Source organism: Syngnathus leptorhynchus, chromosome 1, assembly GCF_054491065.1.
Source record: "Syngnathus leptorhynchus isolate UIUO chromosome 1, UIUO_Slep, whole genome shotgun sequence".
NCBI lineage: Eukaryota > Metazoa > Chordata > Actinopteri > Syngnathiformes > Syngnathidae > Syngnathus > Syngnathus leptorhynchus.
The window spans coordinates 24,263,250-24,281,138 of record NC_141195.1 but is presented as its reverse complement, the minus strand read 5'-3'; the positions used below and the strand labels follow the sequence as shown (position 1 = coordinate 24,281,138).

The 17,889-nt window shown below is 41.7% G+C and overlaps 4 protein-coding genes across 5 annotated transcripts; 3 read left to right on the top strand and 1 right to left on the bottom strand.

The window, feature by feature from the left end:
• The first annotated feature begins 164 nt into the window (after nucleotides 1-164).
• LOC147062901 (uncharacterized) lies at nucleotides 165-2,137 on the top strand. Its single transcript, XM_085925037.1, has 2 exons — nucleotides 165-426; nucleotides 837-2,137. Exons 1-2 carry the CDS (start codon nucleotides 246-248, stop codon nucleotides 1,574-1,576), a joined length of 921 nt encoding a protein of 306 aa, XP_085781163.1. The 5' UTR covers nucleotides 165-245; the 3' UTR covers nucleotides 1,577-2,137.
• Nucleotides 2,138-10,240: 8,103 nt separating this feature from the next.
• Nucleotides 10,241-12,453, top strand: mad2l2 (mitotic arrest deficient 2 like 2). Its single transcript, XM_085919744.1, has 8 exons — nucleotides 10,241-10,562; nucleotides 10,817-10,935; nucleotides 11,011-11,082; nucleotides 11,144-11,244; nucleotides 11,322-11,416; nucleotides 11,503-11,576; nucleotides 11,688-11,780; nucleotides 11,909-12,453. The coding sequence occupies exons 1-8, from the start codon at nucleotides 10,523-10,525 to the stop codon at nucleotides 11,945-11,947; spliced, it is 633 nt and encodes a 210-aa protein (XP_085775870.1). The 5' UTR covers nucleotides 10,241-10,522; the 3' UTR covers nucleotides 11,948-12,453.
• Nucleotides 10,930-14,034, bottom strand: smim1 (small integral membrane protein 1). 2 transcript variants are annotated; one of them, XM_085919762.1, is made up of 3 exons: nucleotides 13,893-14,034; nucleotides 12,760-12,889; nucleotides 10,930-12,653 (listed from the first exon to the last, which is right to left on the bottom strand). In XM_085919762.1, the coding sequence occupies exons 2-3, from the start codon at nucleotides 12,852-12,854 to the stop codon at nucleotides 12,521-12,523; spliced, it is 228 nt and encodes a 75-aa protein (XP_085775888.1). In that variant the 5' UTR covers nucleotides 12,855-12,889; nucleotides 13,893-14,034; the 3' UTR covers nucleotides 10,930-12,520. The 2 variants fall into 2 exon arrangements, with proteins under 2 accessions (XP_085775888.1, XP_085775880.1); XM_085919754.1 differs by lacking the exon at nucleotides 13,893-14,034 and adding an exon at nucleotides 12,956-13,141.
• On the top strand, nucleotides 13,403-15,909 carry tmem82 (transmembrane protein 82). The gene is made up of 6 exons (XM_085919732.1): nucleotides 13,403-13,737; nucleotides 13,798-13,870; nucleotides 13,942-14,107; nucleotides 14,194-14,614; nucleotides 14,844-15,031; nucleotides 15,110-15,909. Exons 1-6 carry the CDS (start codon nucleotides 13,647-13,649, stop codon nucleotides 15,113-15,115), a joined length of 945 nt encoding a protein of 314 aa, XP_085775858.1. The 5' UTR covers nucleotides 13,403-13,646; the 3' UTR covers nucleotides 15,116-15,909.
• The last annotated feature ends 1,980 nt before the right edge of the window (nucleotides 15,910-17,889 follow it).

Below are 17,889 nucleotides of genomic sequence, written 5' to 3'. Positions count from 1 at the left end.
GCTCAGTCAGTCTGGGAGCTTGTTTTTTTTTTTTTTTACACGTTCCATACATCACATGGCCCTGTGATGTCACACAACCTCCTTGAACCAGGTGACGTCACATAGACGCTTCATTTGCTCTAATGACACGAGCCTTTTCATCCATGACAAATGCGTCTGAAAGCCACTGTGGATCCCTGTCAAGGTGCACCGCCGTGCCTCTGAGTGTATTCAGTCGGCGTGATCGGCGCCTTGTCGTCGTCTAAATGGATCTGTTTCCATATGGAATTAGGAGTCAGCTTGAGTGCATCTCACGTGCCGTGCTGCTGTCACAGCCGGGTGATATTAACAAATTTTTAGAAGCCCATCTGACGCAAATGAAAGAATTTGCAGGCCCTAACCAAAAAGATATTAAAGAGCTTGCCTTTCGATATCAAGAGCAATGGGGTAAGTTTGACTGGTCTTGAAAAAAAAAATGTTGCCAAGAAACTTCCAAACAAAAGAATCAGTAAATATGGAAATGTACTACGTAGATCACAGGTGTCAAACGTTGGTCCTTCTGGTTTCGCTCCTCCAACACGCTCGATTCAAACAATCACCTCATCAGCAAGTTCCTCAGGAGCCTGATAATGATCGTGATTGTTTGAATCAGGTGTGGACTGGTCTGACACCTGTGATCCAGATGACCAGCACTCTAGATCAAGAAGATGCCTCTTGACGTGTGATCGTATGAAAAGCTTTTACCTGGATCTTTGACATGGCAAATCAAAACATTTGTCATAGTTCTGCTGACACTAGTCACAAATAGATACCGCAGATCTCCACATTCCATGTCTAATTCTTTGTCGTCTTTGCAGAGAGCGACTTTCTGATGACCATCAGCAGACAAAGAGAAATCGCCGAGTTGGGAGTCAGATTGTCTTCATCGTCTCTGGGCATTTCCAGATCATTAACTCTATTTGGGGCTGAGAAAATCTCAATACCCGTGTCATTGCCGTATGAAGAGATCCCAATATCTGGCATTGTGGACATAGGAGTATCACAGAGAAAAAAATCACAACAGGCTTTTGCAGCCAGGACCCCCAGTCAAAAGGAAACCAAAGTGCCCAAAAGGTCTTCAGCACCCACCACTCTACAGGGGCAGCATAAACCTTCTTCCCAAGGGACAAAACCAAGAGCGGTGTGCAGTGACTCCGTCAAGGAGGAGAGGAAAGGACCGCAGATCATCTCACAGCAGGTCATGGGACAGCAGCAGCCCATCGAGCAGCAGATCATCAAACATCCACAAGTGGCTGGCTCGCCCAACACCCAACAGAAAGGCTCTTCCAAAAAAAAGCCGAAAGCGAGAAAGACGCCCAAAACAAACACTGACAATTTCACCTGCACATTGGAAGACTGTTTGTATCATAAATCCATGAATCAGTTTGAGCCGGACAAGAAATTGGAGGCAGTCAAAACCGGTGCTGGGCCATCAGTCCATAAGTACCGGGGTGTTAAAAAACCTGAGCTAGGCCCTGGATCTGAGATACGGATCCCATATAGACCCAAAGGAGGGATGCTTTTCGATCCAGAACTAAGGTATAGTCCGCGACTATGATGCGTAGAACTTGATTTCATTTAAAAATCGATCATTTTTTGATTGTTTATTCTGATCAAATAAAGTGAGTGTGAGAACAAATGGTCTACAATGGATCGAAAAGAGGAAGCGCAGGAACAATGTTGCATATGAATGTGGATTTTTTTTTCAGTGAGATTGTAGCAGGTGTGTGTGTACAAGGCTGGTATATTTTTCCAGTTCCTAGTTCTTAAAAAAAAAAACATTTGTAGCTCACGCATTTTTGGCCGGGTATGTGGCTAGAATATCAATATCACTGAATATTTTATAATCGTATGTGTCTCAAGTGGCACAGATATGGCATTGAGACTGGAGTTCCCTCAAGCTTTGTGCTTATCTACTACACCTTATGGACAGTATCAAGTCTTTAAAAAAAAATACAAATGTTTATACACATATGTACACGTATTGATGCAAGACAAATTGTATATAATTTTTTCTTTGTTTTCTTTGTAATCTCCAAATGCTCATATTGTTCTAAATATTGGTTGACACCATTCAAGATAAAACCTCTCCAGAAAAGTGTATATTTATTGGGACTGAGTGAAAGGCATAAGTTGAATTTTCAAATAAAAATATACACAGAAAAAAATTGGCTATTTTTTTTTTTTTTGCATCAGAGGACCACAGCCGCCTCGTTGAAGCCGAGGAAGCTCGTTGGGCCGTCGCTCATCGATGGTTTGATACGGTTTGCCAATGCTTAGCGAGCTTTACACTCTTCGTTTGGTCAAAGAAGTCACTTCCGTGTTATAAAGAAGCCATTTCAAATGTGTCGCTTTATTAAAGAGCATGTAAACACAAGCTTGGTCAGGGTTTACCCGACAAAGCAAAATGAAGCTGAACTGTAGCGCTAAGAAAAAGGTGAAGTAATGCAATGACAACATACAGCCCTGTGATGCAAGGTGACCTCATAGCTGGATGATGTCACACAACATGACATAATTACTTACATCCATCGAGGAATGCCTTTAAAAGCAATTGTTGATCCCTGACACAGTCTTTGTTTCTTGTGACAAGAGGAGCGTCGAAGTGATCATGTTCTGAAAACTTCAACCGAGCCACAAACACAAGAAAGAAGCAATCGTTTCAAAATGGATTCCGAGAATCCGTTAGCATTTGGCGTCAAAACTCTGATCGAGTGTACATCCAGGACGACAATACTAAGCCAACCTGATGACATTCCAAAATGTTTAGAAACACATTTAACCCACATGACAAGTTTTGGAGGAGCAGACTTAAACGATAACGAGGTTGCCTTTCGATTTCAAGAGCAATGGGGTAAGTCTCATTCGTCTCTTCGTGCACATGCAAGCCAGATCAAATTCACTATTTTAAACCATGACTTATATAAAAAAAAGAAAAGTTCCTATCTAGACCTGTCATGATAACAGAAATTAATGATAGTATCATTTTTTATGCTACTTTTTGGTGTGACATTCCAGAAAAATAAACTACATCCTTTTGAGAGCAATTATTTTTCCGTTAAGATTGATCATTAGCTTTGGACATTAAAATAGATTTTTTTTTTTTTAACAAAAAAAATATATATACTGCCATGTCACAACACATTCAGCCAGATTGGTGGCAGATTAAAATGAGATGTCATTTATCACACTTCAGAATGCCCTCTTCTCTTTTTTTTCAGCTTTTCTATTTATTGTTGATTGTGTCTTTTAAAATGTTTTCATCAGAAATATATCTTTTTCTATCGATGCCAGCGGTGTATTGTGGCAGGCAGACAAATCAAATGTTCTTCCATTGGATGGCAAAAGGTATTATCAACCTGTGCATCCAACTTTTGCTATTCATCTAAAAGAGTAAGTCATGGCTTTATGGCCCTGCAAATATATCATCTTTGCGTTCAACTAAATTAATGAAATGACATAAAAATAGCAAAAAAAGCACAGAAGAGGATAGCTGTTAGCCAAGGCTAATGGTTACAGCAGCTACCGTTAGCGTTGCCGTTAACACTACTGTACAAAGCTGCATCTCATTCATTTTTTAGACAAAGAGTTATGCTCGTCTATGAATTAACGAGACACGTACGGGCCAAGATGGAACAGTGAAACTAAACCAACCCCCCTCCAAAAACAAAACAAAAAATGACACCGCCAGTGTGTATACTGGAATGAGGCAGCATGAATGATGATGATGACATGCAAAGAAAAAATAATGCCAACAGCAAATTGTACTTTCACAGCTTATCAAATCAAAGTTGGACCATAGACACAGATTGTGGTGGAAAGTAGTAATCGATTGTACATCACAGTACAATATTACTAGAAGAAAATGATGATGGTGTGGTGTGATGATTAATCAATACTTTTTTGACCTTGGGTTCAAAGGGTTTAGGTCACAGGTCTGGAGGCCGTCTCAGCTAACCAACAGTTGGAGAACTTACCTAGAAATAATTTATACTTGCTGCAATTTAAAGTCATATGTAGGATTTTGGCGTGTGAGCTGCAGTAGAGGGAGAAATGTATACTAGTTGTCAAAAGGTGTGAGATGAATAGAGATTTGGAAGACTGAAATAATTAAAAATGATTCAGTGATTGGGAAAACATTGATTCTGTGCAGTATATATTCAATTCTAATGTAACTATTTGTTGACTCTTTCAGAGTATGACTTCCTAAAAAAGCTCAACCAAAGGCAAGAGACAAAGGAAGAACCAGTACAGGATCTGGCCCCACCCCCTGTCCAAGGTTCATCCATCTCTGCCACTGTATCATTCGTTGAAACCGATGCCAAAGCTATATCTGCACCATCACCATCAGCGCAAAGTGCAAAGGACACAGAAGATGACTTAACCCAGGTTCATGAAAGACAAGATGCAGCAGTCAATGAATCTTTAGCATCATCGCCTATTTCAAGATCATCCACTGTATCAGTCACTATGAGCAAAACAGGGGAGACACCGAGACCAGTTTCAGTGTGTCTGCCGCTAGAAGAGGTTCACGCATCTCATCCAGAAGATACGTCTGGATCAGTGGCTTCGCCAAGTGTACCGACCCCTTCATCGAGAGAGGACCTATCTTATTCAGTACCAAGTACAGAAGACACATCAGGATTGGGTCCGGTCATAGAACGCAGATCTTCAATGACCAATAGAGGGTCTGACATCAGCGTCAAGATCACAAGAAAAGACTCCCAAGAACCAGCCATTGCAGACTCTCCCATCTCATCTGTGCCAAGTTCATCTGCTCTATCAGTCGTCATGAATCTAACCGAGGAAGTTTCAAGACCGCATTCGTCTTGCGAGAGTCATGTATCTGAAGCGCAAAGCACATCTAGAATGTCAATGCGCAATACAGATGACCTATCGGGTTCAGTATCAAATATATCGGAAGTACCAGGGTTGGAGATCACGATACGTAAATCAGTAGGCAGAGGTGAACAATTACAAAATACAGATGACATGACTGCTGAATATGACAGAAAGCATCAAAGAAGAGTCATAGATGAATCTCCTAGATCCAGTGTGTCAGAACCAGCCAATATATCAGTCAATGTGAGAAAAAAGCTGGAAATATCAGGAGCAACGTCATTACCGCAACTACACGAAGAATTCTCTGTATCTGAAACAGAACCCATACCTCGACCAGCTTCTGTTCCATGTCCACGTGTATCTGATATGCAGAACATATGTGGACAAATTTCTGAAAAAGCAACATCTGAACATGAAGAAATCCCTTCAGGACGCTCATCAATTCCACCTTCACGCAGCTCTGTACTTGAAACTGATGACAGAACTGAATCAGTTTCAGTGCCACAATCACACGATAAGATCCCCGTAGCTGGTTCGGAAGAAGTATTTAGACAAATGCCATTGCCACGTGAAGGAATATCGCTTGATACAAAGGACACACCTGTGCTAAATATGGGGAACATACCCAGAAGAAAATCCGAACCATGCAGAGAGTACATAACGGAATTAATGACAAATACAGTCATATCTGGATCAGATGAAATTGCAGACTTGACTCTTTCAATTAAAATAAACAAAAGACAAGAGATAATGAAAACACCCAGAGAGGACTCTCCTGTTCCAGCTATATCGAGTTCTTCCACTGTATCAGTTACTGTAAGCATAACCGGGGAAATGCCGGCATCATTGCCTCAATCACATGGAGAGATTCCTCTATCTGATACAGACGTCAGATCTAGATCAGTGCCTCAAGAGCCTGGAACACCTAAAGTAGTCTTCAATGCAGAAGTCGTTTCAGAATCAGTGCCACAACCGCATGAAAAGACTTCTCAACAACATCTACCACATTCAGACGGCATCAAAGGAGTAGAGGAGACGGTAAATGACACGCTCAGAACGAGTGTGTCAAATTCAGACATTGAAAGCAAAACAGAGGATGCGGTACAACTGTTAGCGCTACAATCATACGAAGGCATCCCTGTGTCTGATACAGAGGACGTATCACAATCACACGAAGATATGTCGGTTACAGATGGCGTATCTACACCAATGTCATTGCCACAAAGACGTGTGTCTGAAAGAGAGGATATTTCTGGAGCAGAGGCATCTGAACATGAACAGTTGCCACGTGAAAGGATCAGAGACGCCCGATCTCGATCAGAAAGAAATACAGAGGATATAGCTAGAGAAGGTCCAATGACAGAAAACCTACTTGATTCAATGCCAGGCAACGTTTTCGAGTGCGATTTGTCTATTAAAATCAACAAAAGACAAGATATGAAAGAAATGCTAGGAGAGGAGCCTCTTACGTCCAATACATCTGTATCAGTTATGGTGAGCAAAACAGAAGGGCCGATGTCAGAGTCAGGATCAGTGTCAAGGTCACAATCACGAGGAGAGATGCTTGCATCTGATGCAGAAGATACATCCAGATCTATGGCAGAAGACATATCGTCTACTATGCCAACCAGCTGTGTGGAATCTGACATCTCAATCAAGATCAACAAAAGACAAGAATTTCAAGAAACAACGGGAGTGGAATCTCCGATGTATGTTCCATCGGGTTCATCCACAATATCGGTCACTGTGAATAGAACGGAGGAAATAACAGAATCAGCACTGTCATCGCCACGTCGAGAGGTCATATCACCTGTACCAATAGCAGAAGATGGACCTGGACCAGTTCAAAGTGGAGAGAACATGCTCGTTCCTGCTCCGATCAGTTATGTCGAGTCAGACATTGTGATCAAAATCAACACAACCCAAGAAGCAGGAAGACAAGATTCGTCTTCTGTGTCAGTCATTGTGAGCCAAAACGACGGGTTGCAATCACATGAAGAAATCCATATATCTAGTACAGATACTAAAATGTCTGTGATGTCATCTTCAAACGACCAATGCGTGACATTTAATACAGAAACTATATTAGATGGAGCAACAAATACAGAGAACACATTATTGCATACACGCAACCAATCTGGAGTTACGTCACAACCACATGAAGACATCCTTGCATCTGATGCGGAGAGTTTATCAGATGCACAAGCTATCTCCAGTTCTCTGCCAAATACTCACGTCGAGTCTGACATCAGTATAAAGGTGAATAAAACACAAGAAACAGGAAACGATGAATCTCCTGTCACAAGGTCATCCACCTTATCACTTGTTGTGAGCAAGACAGATGAATTATCCGGATCATTGCAGCAATCGCAAGAAATCCACATATCCAATACAGAGGAAATATCTGCACCGATACAAACATCCAATACGGATGCTCCATCGGAACAAACAGAGGACAGATATGAACCACGTAGAGAGATGACTGACCCAATGCTATCTGAACCAACATCAAGTACCTCGCTAGAGTATGACCTTTCAATAAAGATGAACAAAACGCAAGACATCCAAGAAATGGTAACAGTGGTAGAGTCTCCATCATATACAATGTCAAGTTCATTCACTTTATCAGTCACTAGGGATGATACAGAGGAAATGTCAACACAGTTTGTAGAATATGACCTCATGATCAAGATTGACAATTCAGAAACGACACAAGATAATGCCATGTCGACCATGTCAAGTTCATCCACTGTATCAGTCAGTGTGACCAATACAGGGGAAATATCAGGATCAATGTCCCATCGAGAGATTCAGGTACCTAAAGTACCCATGGAGGTCATACCTGAAGAGGTGCCATCACCACCCAAAGAAATGACTGTGCCTATTATAGAGGAGGTGCCAGAATCTCCTGAAGTTGAAGAAGAGTCAGAAGAGCCAGTAAGCCCACAAATCAGCGAGCCCAGTTCCGAACATGAGATCGTTTTGTCTGATACAGAAAACTTGTCTGATGCATTACTCGATGAGTCTGATGAGCCAGTACCTTCTCCACCTGAAGAAATCGTGGTTGAACCAGAGCCTGAACCAGAGCCTGAACCTGAGCCAGAGCCTGAACCAGAGCCTGAACCTGAGCCAGAGCCTGAACCAGAGCCTGAACCAGAGCCTGAACCAGAGCCTGAACCAGAGCCAGAGCCTGAACCAGAGCCTGAAATAGTGATTGAACCAGAGCCTGAGCCTGAGCCAGAGCCTGAACCAGAGCCCGAACCCGAGCCAGAGCCTGAACCAGAGCCTGAGCCCGAGCCTGAACCAGAGCCTGAACCAGAGCCCGAGCCTGAGCCCGAGCCAGAGCCTGAACCAGAGGTAGAGTTACCACCACCATCACCACCGTTCAAGGATGTTGCCACATCAACTTCAATGCCAGATGTAGATGACTTGACTGCAGCATTTCCAGTGACACCCCCAGATGAAGAGAATGCCAAGGCTGATGGACAGAAAGCCAAGGAGGGAACAAAAACTAAAAGCAAACTTTCACCGATCCCACAAAAACATAAGGGTGGCAAAAAGTCACTACTGTCAAAGTCAAAGCCAGTGCTTGGCCCTATAAAAGGTACAGGTGGTGAGTCAGTAAAATTCAAATCAAAAGGGGTACAGACCAATTTGAATGACATAAGAAAACCCAAGCTCTCACCGATTTCTGAGAAAACACCAAAACCAAAGCAAGGTGATTTGTTAAAAGAGGAAAAAAAAGGCCTCCAGACCCATAAACAACGAATGCTTCCACCTATTGTGTGTCAAAAACCAAAGGTCAAAATAAAAAAAGAGAAGTTACCAGAAAAGAAAGTGGAGGTCAAAATTAGCACCATTCCTCCAGCCAGTCGGACACCCTACAGACCAAAGGGAGGGATGATTGTGGACCGAGAACTCATGCCACTGAGATGTAAAGCAGAGGCTGAGACAAACAGAATACGAGACTTTTCCCTCAGTAAGAATAAGGACTTAAAAGACATAACAAAAACAATTAAATTTGCACACGATTCTCTTGAGTCCTCTACGGTTTTATGTCCAAATTGTGGGCATAATGCTTCTCTAATTAGATGCAGACACAAGGCGTTAAAATGTGACTCTTGGAATCCATTCTTAGGGACCTAGTGTTAATACTCCAGCATGCTCTCTTAGACCAAAAACTGGCAAAACCTGCAAGTGGAGGTTCACAAGCCACAAGGATTACCTGCTGGCAGACTTCAGTTTGCCAGGCTGAACTTTGTCACAGATTCTGTCTGAATCACAAAACTGGAACCCTCAAAGGATATTGGTTTACATTTTCACCATCTACACCTTTGAGTTCAACTCAGTCTTGTCAACCCGAGAAATGTTGTGATGGCACTGATGTTGCTGCATATGTAGAGGGAAAGTAAACAATGGGGCGCTCTAGAAATCCGCTAATGCTAAAAATGCGGGGGATTGTGATAGCCGCCCGAACGAGCATGCCACCATTTTCTTCAGGCCACATCAATTAGAGTGATGTTCTCAATTCTTATAGCTTGGTCTATGCCTGGATAAGAAATTGGGGTGTGCCATTGTCAATCAACATGAAAGTTGTTTATAAGGGATGATTATTCTTCCTTTGGAGATTCAATTGTGTGTAATAATTGAGTCAAACTGGTGATTCAAATTGTTGAAAGTCATCATCTTTGATGGTTCAGTAGGAGGGAGTACAGCCACACAGCTAGCTCTAAATGCTAACAGACTGAAACCGATCAACCACACAGCTAGCTATAAATGCTAACAGACTGAAACCGATCAGAAGGGTCGGGTATGTGTTTGGGTTCAAACCCAGCCGCAAATTTATTTAACCTCACTGTGTCAGTGAGTCAGAAGAAGTCATTTTTGCCAAATGCTTTTGTTTTTTTTCCCCCCTTCCACATATCTACCTCAACCAGGACTGTCACCGTCCTGTAAAATGTATGCTGCATAATTAACAGCATCATTATGGTGCTTTAGTATTTTAATTTGTCGTCATATATTTTTGCATTACTGTTATTTATATCTATGATAATGTATTTTCAGAGAAAAAATAAATAAATCAAATTAAAAAAATGTGGTTGTTTTGTAAGTGTCTCATATTAAACTTGATATGGTCGTGTTGTAAGTTGTTTTTTTTCGGCTTATATGTATTTTACCAGTTAAAGATGTACATTTCTGTTTGCTTGCTGTATTTAACGATCAAAGACTGACAATCATGAAGAAAAGTGTATACAAAGATCATCATAATGATGAAAAGAGTCAATTTGAGGATCAACATAGAGCAAAACAAATGTAAAGGAGAAAAAAAATAGAAAATAAAATATTCCATCGGCAGTGAATGGGTTTGCGTCAGCCTACGTCATCACTAGTGGACAAGCTTGTTATAGATCATTGCTACGTCATTGGTATGCGCCGCAACTGGCGGGCAAAACATTTCTAGCCCGTGTATTTTGAACCTTTTTTAAAAAAATTCTTATTTGTGCACAGTACAACAGTACAGTCATTTACTTGTATCTAAAAGTCGTCCTTAAGTTGAGATTTGGTTTACTCAGCATTCGCCATTTGGCTGACTGTGACAACAAATAGAACCAAGCTCCAAAGTGGAAGCGAGCAGTTTCTTCATCATTCACTTGTTGGAATTATGACAACTCTAACACGGCAAGATCTCAATTTTGGACAAGGTATGGAGCACCTACTTCTTTTTTTTTTTTTCAAACCAAATCCGCATGCATTTAAGTTAAAACAAATTGGTAAAGAGATAACCCAGACATTGCTTTCTTATCTGGGATATTCAGTCAAAACTACAGCATTGATTTTCAAAAATGAAAGTTCAACTCCCGTTTGACGCAATTGTTAAGATGTAATGGTGTTTGTTGTGGGGAGGACGTGGATCTTTCCACACGATTAGAATAATGAACTCTGGTGTTTCCTCCAGTGGTTGCTGACATTTTATGTGAGTTCTTGGAAGTTGCCATTCACCTCATCCTGTATGTCCGTGACGTTTACCCATCGGGAATATTTCAGAAGCGAAAAAAGTACAATGTCCCTGTGCAGGTATAAAACGAATTTACACATCTAAAATGTTCATATTTACATCCCCCTCATCTTTAAATGTTCTTTCTTTTGCAGATGTCATGTCATCCTGAGCTGAACCAGTACATCCAAGATACACTTCACTGTATAAAGCCGCTTATTGAGAAGGTGAGACTAATACTGGAACTATACAATGCGGATCTTCCACTCACCTCCATTTTCCTGGCAGAATGATGCTGAGAAGGTGGTTGTCGTCATTATAGACAAGGAGCATCATCCAGTTGAGAGATTTGTCTTTGAGATATCCCAACCACCGCTTCTCTCTATCAGGTTTGCAAACCCTCGTCTTTTGAAACAATGATCATCAATGAACCAGATTATTAACGACTTGATGTTATTATATTTAGCTCAGACACATTACTGTCTCATGTGGAGCAGCTGCTGAGGGCGTTCATTCTTAAGATCAGCGTGTGTGATGCTGTTTTAAACAATAATCCACCGGGTGAGAGCTGATGAAGAACACATCGGTCAGTTTGAATGTCCTCTCAGAATGTGTATAATGTCGTTTGTTTTTCCCCCTTTTCTCAGATTGTTCATTTACAGTATTAGTTCATACAAGAAATTCTGCCACACGCAACATGGAGAAGGTTCAAGTCATCAAGGTAAGAACAAGTGATGTACATCACTTGCAGGAAGGGGAAACTAAGATTAAGACCTTGCAGATGTGTGTGTACGTTTTGTCAATTTTGCCCCATGTTTTTTTTTTTTTTTAGGATTTCCCATGGATAGTTGCTGATGAGCAGGAGGTCCACATGCAGGAGCCCAGACTCATCCCACTGAAGACCTTGACGTCGGATATAGTGAAGGTGAAGCACCGTACAATATTTTCAAGAGATGGCTATTTTTTATTTTTTTTAAATGTAGGATTTGAGAACAGTTTTCTACCACGTGTACTTGACCACTACCACGTTGCATTTTTGTCTGTTTGGAACAGATGCAGCTGTATGTGGAGGAGCGAGCCCAGAAGATGTAGCAGAAATGAAGGACACACATGCCAAAAAAAGAAATACATTTAACGGTAAACTTTATCGAGCCGAGGCTTTCATGAGACATAAAATGTAAATCTCACAGCACACTACCAAACAGAAATGTCACAAAGTATAAATATTGATGTTGTATGAATGGTGACAAGTTTAAAATTTGTGATCCATGATTTATGATTTTAAACAGATGAAATGAAAGTGGATAATATCCCATTGGTATAACATCATGAAGTCAGCCGTGAGTTTGTAAATTGAGCATGTTACATTTACAGTGCTATTGTTTATACTATTATTGTCACGTTTTTTTTTTTTTTTTTATCTTGCAACCTTTAAATTCTTCTATGTGATTGTCACAGTTGTACAGATGAACCCCCAGAGTCTAGACAATTGGAATACCAAGAGCTTTCCTTGTCAAGAAATGATTCATGTCAAATTTATTATGCTTCGCGATTGTCATTGTTTCGTGGAAAATACAGATCTCTCCAACTTTTTCGTATGATTGGGCTTCATCAGAATTTATCAAGTCAATTATTATTTATATAGCCTTAAATCACAGACAAGTCTCAAAGGACTTCACATTTATGGACTTCGTATCCTGTCAAGTATCCCATGATGAAGACAAAGACAAATGCGACCAGTGCTCCGGCTGCCTTCACCACGATGCCAGTCTTGCCAGTGCATGTTCTGTTGTAGAGCCTGATGGAATTTTTTATCTAATTCAAACTTCCTCTCTTATAATAGGAAAAAGCTAAACTACACACAGAAGTCAAAAGTGGTCAGTACAGGGTTGAAACGTACTCACCTGGTCATGGGAGGCAATGATGCCTCCACGTTCATGTTGATGTTCTCCTCATTCCAGCGATTATATTGCACACTGCCGGGATCGTTGGCATCCATGTGGGAAGTCCGCACTCTCAGTTAGTCTTTTATGCCTGTGCGCAAGAAGTTGTGTCAGTGATAGAAAATATCATCGCGATCTTGTACGTGTTGGAACCTGCCTCTGGGATTTTGAAAGACTTTTAACAGGACCCTGTTGGTGTCACTGGTCTCAGCTGGTCATAAATGAATTTGTTCCCATCTACTACTATGTTTATACAACTTGTTATGGCAAAGTCCAAGTTGTTGGTGGTTAACCCTTTCTTCAAACTCTTTAACGGTGTGCAATAAATGGACTTTGACTCAAAGTGGACTTTGAGGGGGAGCAGCGGGATTCTCATTAAGACACTCCTGTGCTGCTCCCTTTTTTTTTTTTTAAGTCTGTAAAATGAGTAGGTGGCGTAATGCAGAAAATGGCAAATATAAACAGCGCCACCTATATGTGTGGAAGATTTCCAGAATCTTTGCATGGGAACTTTAGCCAAGGTGTTTTGGATACTTTCCATCTGAAATACTGAGGAAAAAAAAATATGTAGTTATAATAGATTAAATACACGTTTTGAAACAAAGACAAACATTTTAGCAACAAACATGACATATCAATAGTTTTGTAAATTTGCCATTCATCCATTTGGATCTCAAATATTTCCGTATGCGCTGCTGTTATCTGCTATGACCTTTGGAACAACCCTCAGGATGGGCAAAGCTTAACCCTGAACTACCTCAAATAACATTTCAGCATTTTTGTAAAACCATGCTCCACAAAGTATACATATGACGATTGAAATGAGATACGAGTTTTCTTGAAGTGCTATGATTTCGTTCATCACGTCGCTGCTGCCGACGTCCTACTTGACAGGCTGGTGGACGCTGAACGTGAATCTGTTGTGTCATTTACTGCAAGGTGAGACTCGATCACATTTTGATTCCACGTGTGTTTGTGAAACCGTGAAATGACCTACAGGACTTGTTGGCGCATGTGGGATCTCTGTGCTCGGCTCCCTTCTCAGAGTGCGTTTGTATGTTGAGGAGGAAAGGTAAGAACATTTGCAATTTTACCTGCGTTGGACTCCTGGCTCATTTTGTCCCTCCCTCCCGTGACCTACAGCGACAAAGATGCATCTAGTCAGAAGAGAGTTAAACGTGGAGCGGCGGGAAGGCTTCATTTTGTCTTTGTGGCCGGGATGTTGTCTGCCGTTGGTTCTCGTGTGGCCTCCTTGGTGGTGCTGGAATTTTGTCTTCGAGCTGGCTCTGGATGGGTGACAAGAGGACCTGTAAGTTGCCGTTGCCTCATGATAGAATAAATTGGGATGTATTTTATGATTTGTCAAGATGATTTGTGTACAATTGTGTGATTCAGGACTCTCTGAAAACGCTCCACCACCTCATGGTTCAAAGTCAATTCTCCTTGGGATGTGCCCTCAGCTGCACGCTACAATTCCTCCACGAAGGAGCTCTGCATCGCTGGCTGTGCTTGATCCTGGCAGCGGCACTTAGCTGTTGGCTAGCTCGGAAGGCCGCGGCGTTACAGCGGCACGTGGCCGCTCTGTACAAACTGCACAGTTCGCAGCACTACTGCGGCATTTGCATCAGCCTGCTGACGTACGGTCGCGGCCCCGTGCTGCTCCCGGCGCTATGCGGGACACTCGTGGTTGCCTTCGTCACGGCTGCGGTGGCAGCATTGGCCATCATCAACCAACACTTCTTGTCTGCAACAGAAGCACTTAAGTTTTGGACACCGCTGACCATCTGTTACGCTCTGTTGGTGGTTTACATGCAGGGTGAGCTATTAGCTTAAGCAGCAAACAGGAGGATAGCGGACAAATTGACATTTTGCTTAAATTCGTTTTAGTCGTTTTGGAAAATGTTTCCGTAAATTTCATTTTGGATATCTAAATTTGAAACATTCCATGCCGCTCATTATATTATTTTGTCTTGTCACAAATCTTCCACATGCAAGGTCATGTGTAGTCATGACTTTGCCTGATTAAAATGACGTTTCTCAAGCAGACGAGCAACGTAATTTGCCGGCTAGCCAGGCGCTCCTGATCTCGGTGGTGGTGCGCCTCGGTGCGTTGATGGTCCTGATGTTGACCGTTGGACGCTGGGCCGACGTACTCCACATTTTCCTGTGTTTCCTGGGCGAGGCCGGCTGTCTGATCCCCGCAACAGATCTGCTGGATGCAACCTCTTTGCAGGTCAGTGACCTCAGCTCAAAATGGTCCTAAGAATTTTAACTGGTTGGCAAACACTATGAGCAAATCATGTTTTTCCAGGAATGAAGATCATAAATTAATGGATATTTTTTGAAGAATTCCCCCGGCCGAATGGATTGCACTACTCGGATGCAACAGAGGTGCTGTTGGGTCGATCTCAAATGCAGTCAGTTCAAGAGAGTCACAGAACTGTGGGTATTTACCCTCAGCAAGAGATTCCATTTGAGGAGACAGACAGGCTTGTTAGGCCGTTTCATCTGCCCGTCAGACTATACAAATAAACTTGACTTGACCTTGGGCAAAGCTGTTCTCTTTCAACTTCAACCAGACATTGCACCACAGGACGATTGACCCCCAGAGGGCCTCATCTTAGTTTACAACAAACTAAGATGGCTAAAATGAGAAGAGGCTGTGTTAAGAGACTCATTTCTTAAATAAAGTCAAAACAACTATATTTTTGAGTGGTAGCTATAATAATGTGTTTGTAATACTGCATGTAAAATTGTCTTTTTTTTTAACCAAGAACTATGTCAATGTAAATTGTACCTAAATACATTGTTTAAATAGTATTGTGTGTTTGAATTTCTCATCCTGTTGGAAATATTTTGTCAGGACAACTTATTAGCCATTACCTTCCCTATAGCTAATCAAGCTTTTTTTGTAGAGGTGAGACAATTAATCAATAATCAATTAGTAAATTAATCAACTAATTTGATGGGCAAGCAATCCTTTGGACATTGTTGAACTTAAAATTATCCAAATTATCTGAATTTCAAAAGCTCTCAACAGTAAACCTCTCAATTTGTAGTCCTCCGTGAAACCAGACTGTTAAATCAAATTAATACACGTTTAATCCAAATAAGACATCTTTTGTACTGTCCCACTTTTGTCAATATGTCTCAACGTGTAGCATTGTAAACTGCTTTATCAACCAGATTGAAACTTGACAAAAGATTTAAACCTGTGTTGAATGTGCTTGTTTAATAACACAAAGCTCAACGTTGAAATATTTTCACGTCAGCCATTTTGGAAACGTTCTATCAACACCTGAACTAATGACGCAGAATGGCCGTTAAACCTTCTGGTACCTCGGGAACAACATACAACATCCTTGTGAGAAGAGGAGGGGAAAAAAAAGAAGCCTTGCTCGCACCTGCCTCTTGGTAAAAACAGTTTGATGTCACCTCTTACTAAAGCAAGGGAGAAAGGGGGGCAAAATGGCTGACGACACCCTTATTATAAATTCACACAAAATGGCGTTTGATTAAAAAGGGCACACTGCGTTGTTTCACTGACTTTTAATGACACCGATTATTGAAAACAATACGGACGTTATTCCCTTTTCTAGGTCGAAATAAAACACACAGGTTAGAGCTTCATGTAGAAGTGTTCATTTATATTCACGGTCCATTGTCCTGACGCCTCGCAAACCATCCATCCACATTACATTAAAATCCACGTTAGGCGCCCGTACTGTGTTCTTAACATTGGCCCTTCATATAACGTTATTCCACGAGGGAGACATTTTTTTTCGTATGAGCCCCGATCGACAGTTTGACACGGCTGTCGTTCCCATTTCCGTGAAAATCCAAGTCAGGGAATCATGATTGAAATTGTACTCCCACAGGTTTATTGGCTTTTAATTGGATACGGTTCCACCACTGGAGAGATTCGGCAGAGCCACGGAGGACAGTCCATACGCCGCCAAGCTTCTTCAGTGCGTTAGGTAGTAAAAAATGCCTGACGACTGCGGCTTTTTGTTGGTCGTCTTCGTTGAAGCAAAGTGGACTTCTCTGATTGGTTGAGCGTGCGCATGCGCAGGTAGACTTTACTCGTCTCATACATTGTGCTGTCCTGCCTTGATACTGAATCTTAAAATAGCAGCACGGCACTTGGACGAAACGCAGGCGTTTACATTTTTCCCCTTACAAGTCATATTCTTTGATTATTACATGACTTTTAAATTTCAATCTACATTGTGCTGCGCGAATACTAACGTATGCAATGTTGATACAAAAACGTCATCGATTAGAAATACTGTGAAATACATGTAACGAAGATACACAGCGCAATCACAAGTCCGACATTAAATCAAACAAATATTGAGCGCAAACGAAAGCACAATTATGTATTTTCCTTCCATATAGCGCTTATCGGTACAGATCTTGCTACCTTTGAACTATGCACGCGGGCTTTGATTACTTGTTACTTATTAGCTACAAATGAAGGTCAGCCCGGGTTAAAGTGAAAACTGGAGTTAATAGAGAGCAGCAAAATGGTGACAAAAGACAGACGCGGATACAATCCCCCCAAAATGCTGATGACGACATCACCACTGGCCTATTTCTTGAACGTGAAGGAAAAGAATATCTCTGGGCGACCAGAAGTGAGCTTCAGAATCCTTTGATTTTTATTTGATGAATATTTCGCCCAAAATAAATGACCATTAGTCGTGTATTGATCCAATATTGATGATTGGTGATCATTTAGAAACCAGGTGAGAATCCTAATTTATCGTGCAAGATTCTCTTTGTATTGGTGTATCAAATCGCTGTAATGATGAGATCCTCCTGAAAGTAAAATTTATTCTAGCAGCAGCATCAGGAGGAGGAGTGGCGGCTATTCTTACGCATGCGCACTTGCGTGAGATCTCGACGGGAGAAAGAGTTTGGGGGGGGGGGGTAGTTCACACACGCACACACAAAGCCACGCCTGCGCGGTGCGCGTCTCGTTACAAACCAAAAAATTTGCGCTGTTTCTTTTTAGGAAACCCCACGCTCGTTTCTCTCGCCAGTCGCGTGGTGCCACAGACGCCCCCACTCCCCCTTCGCCTCCCCCCC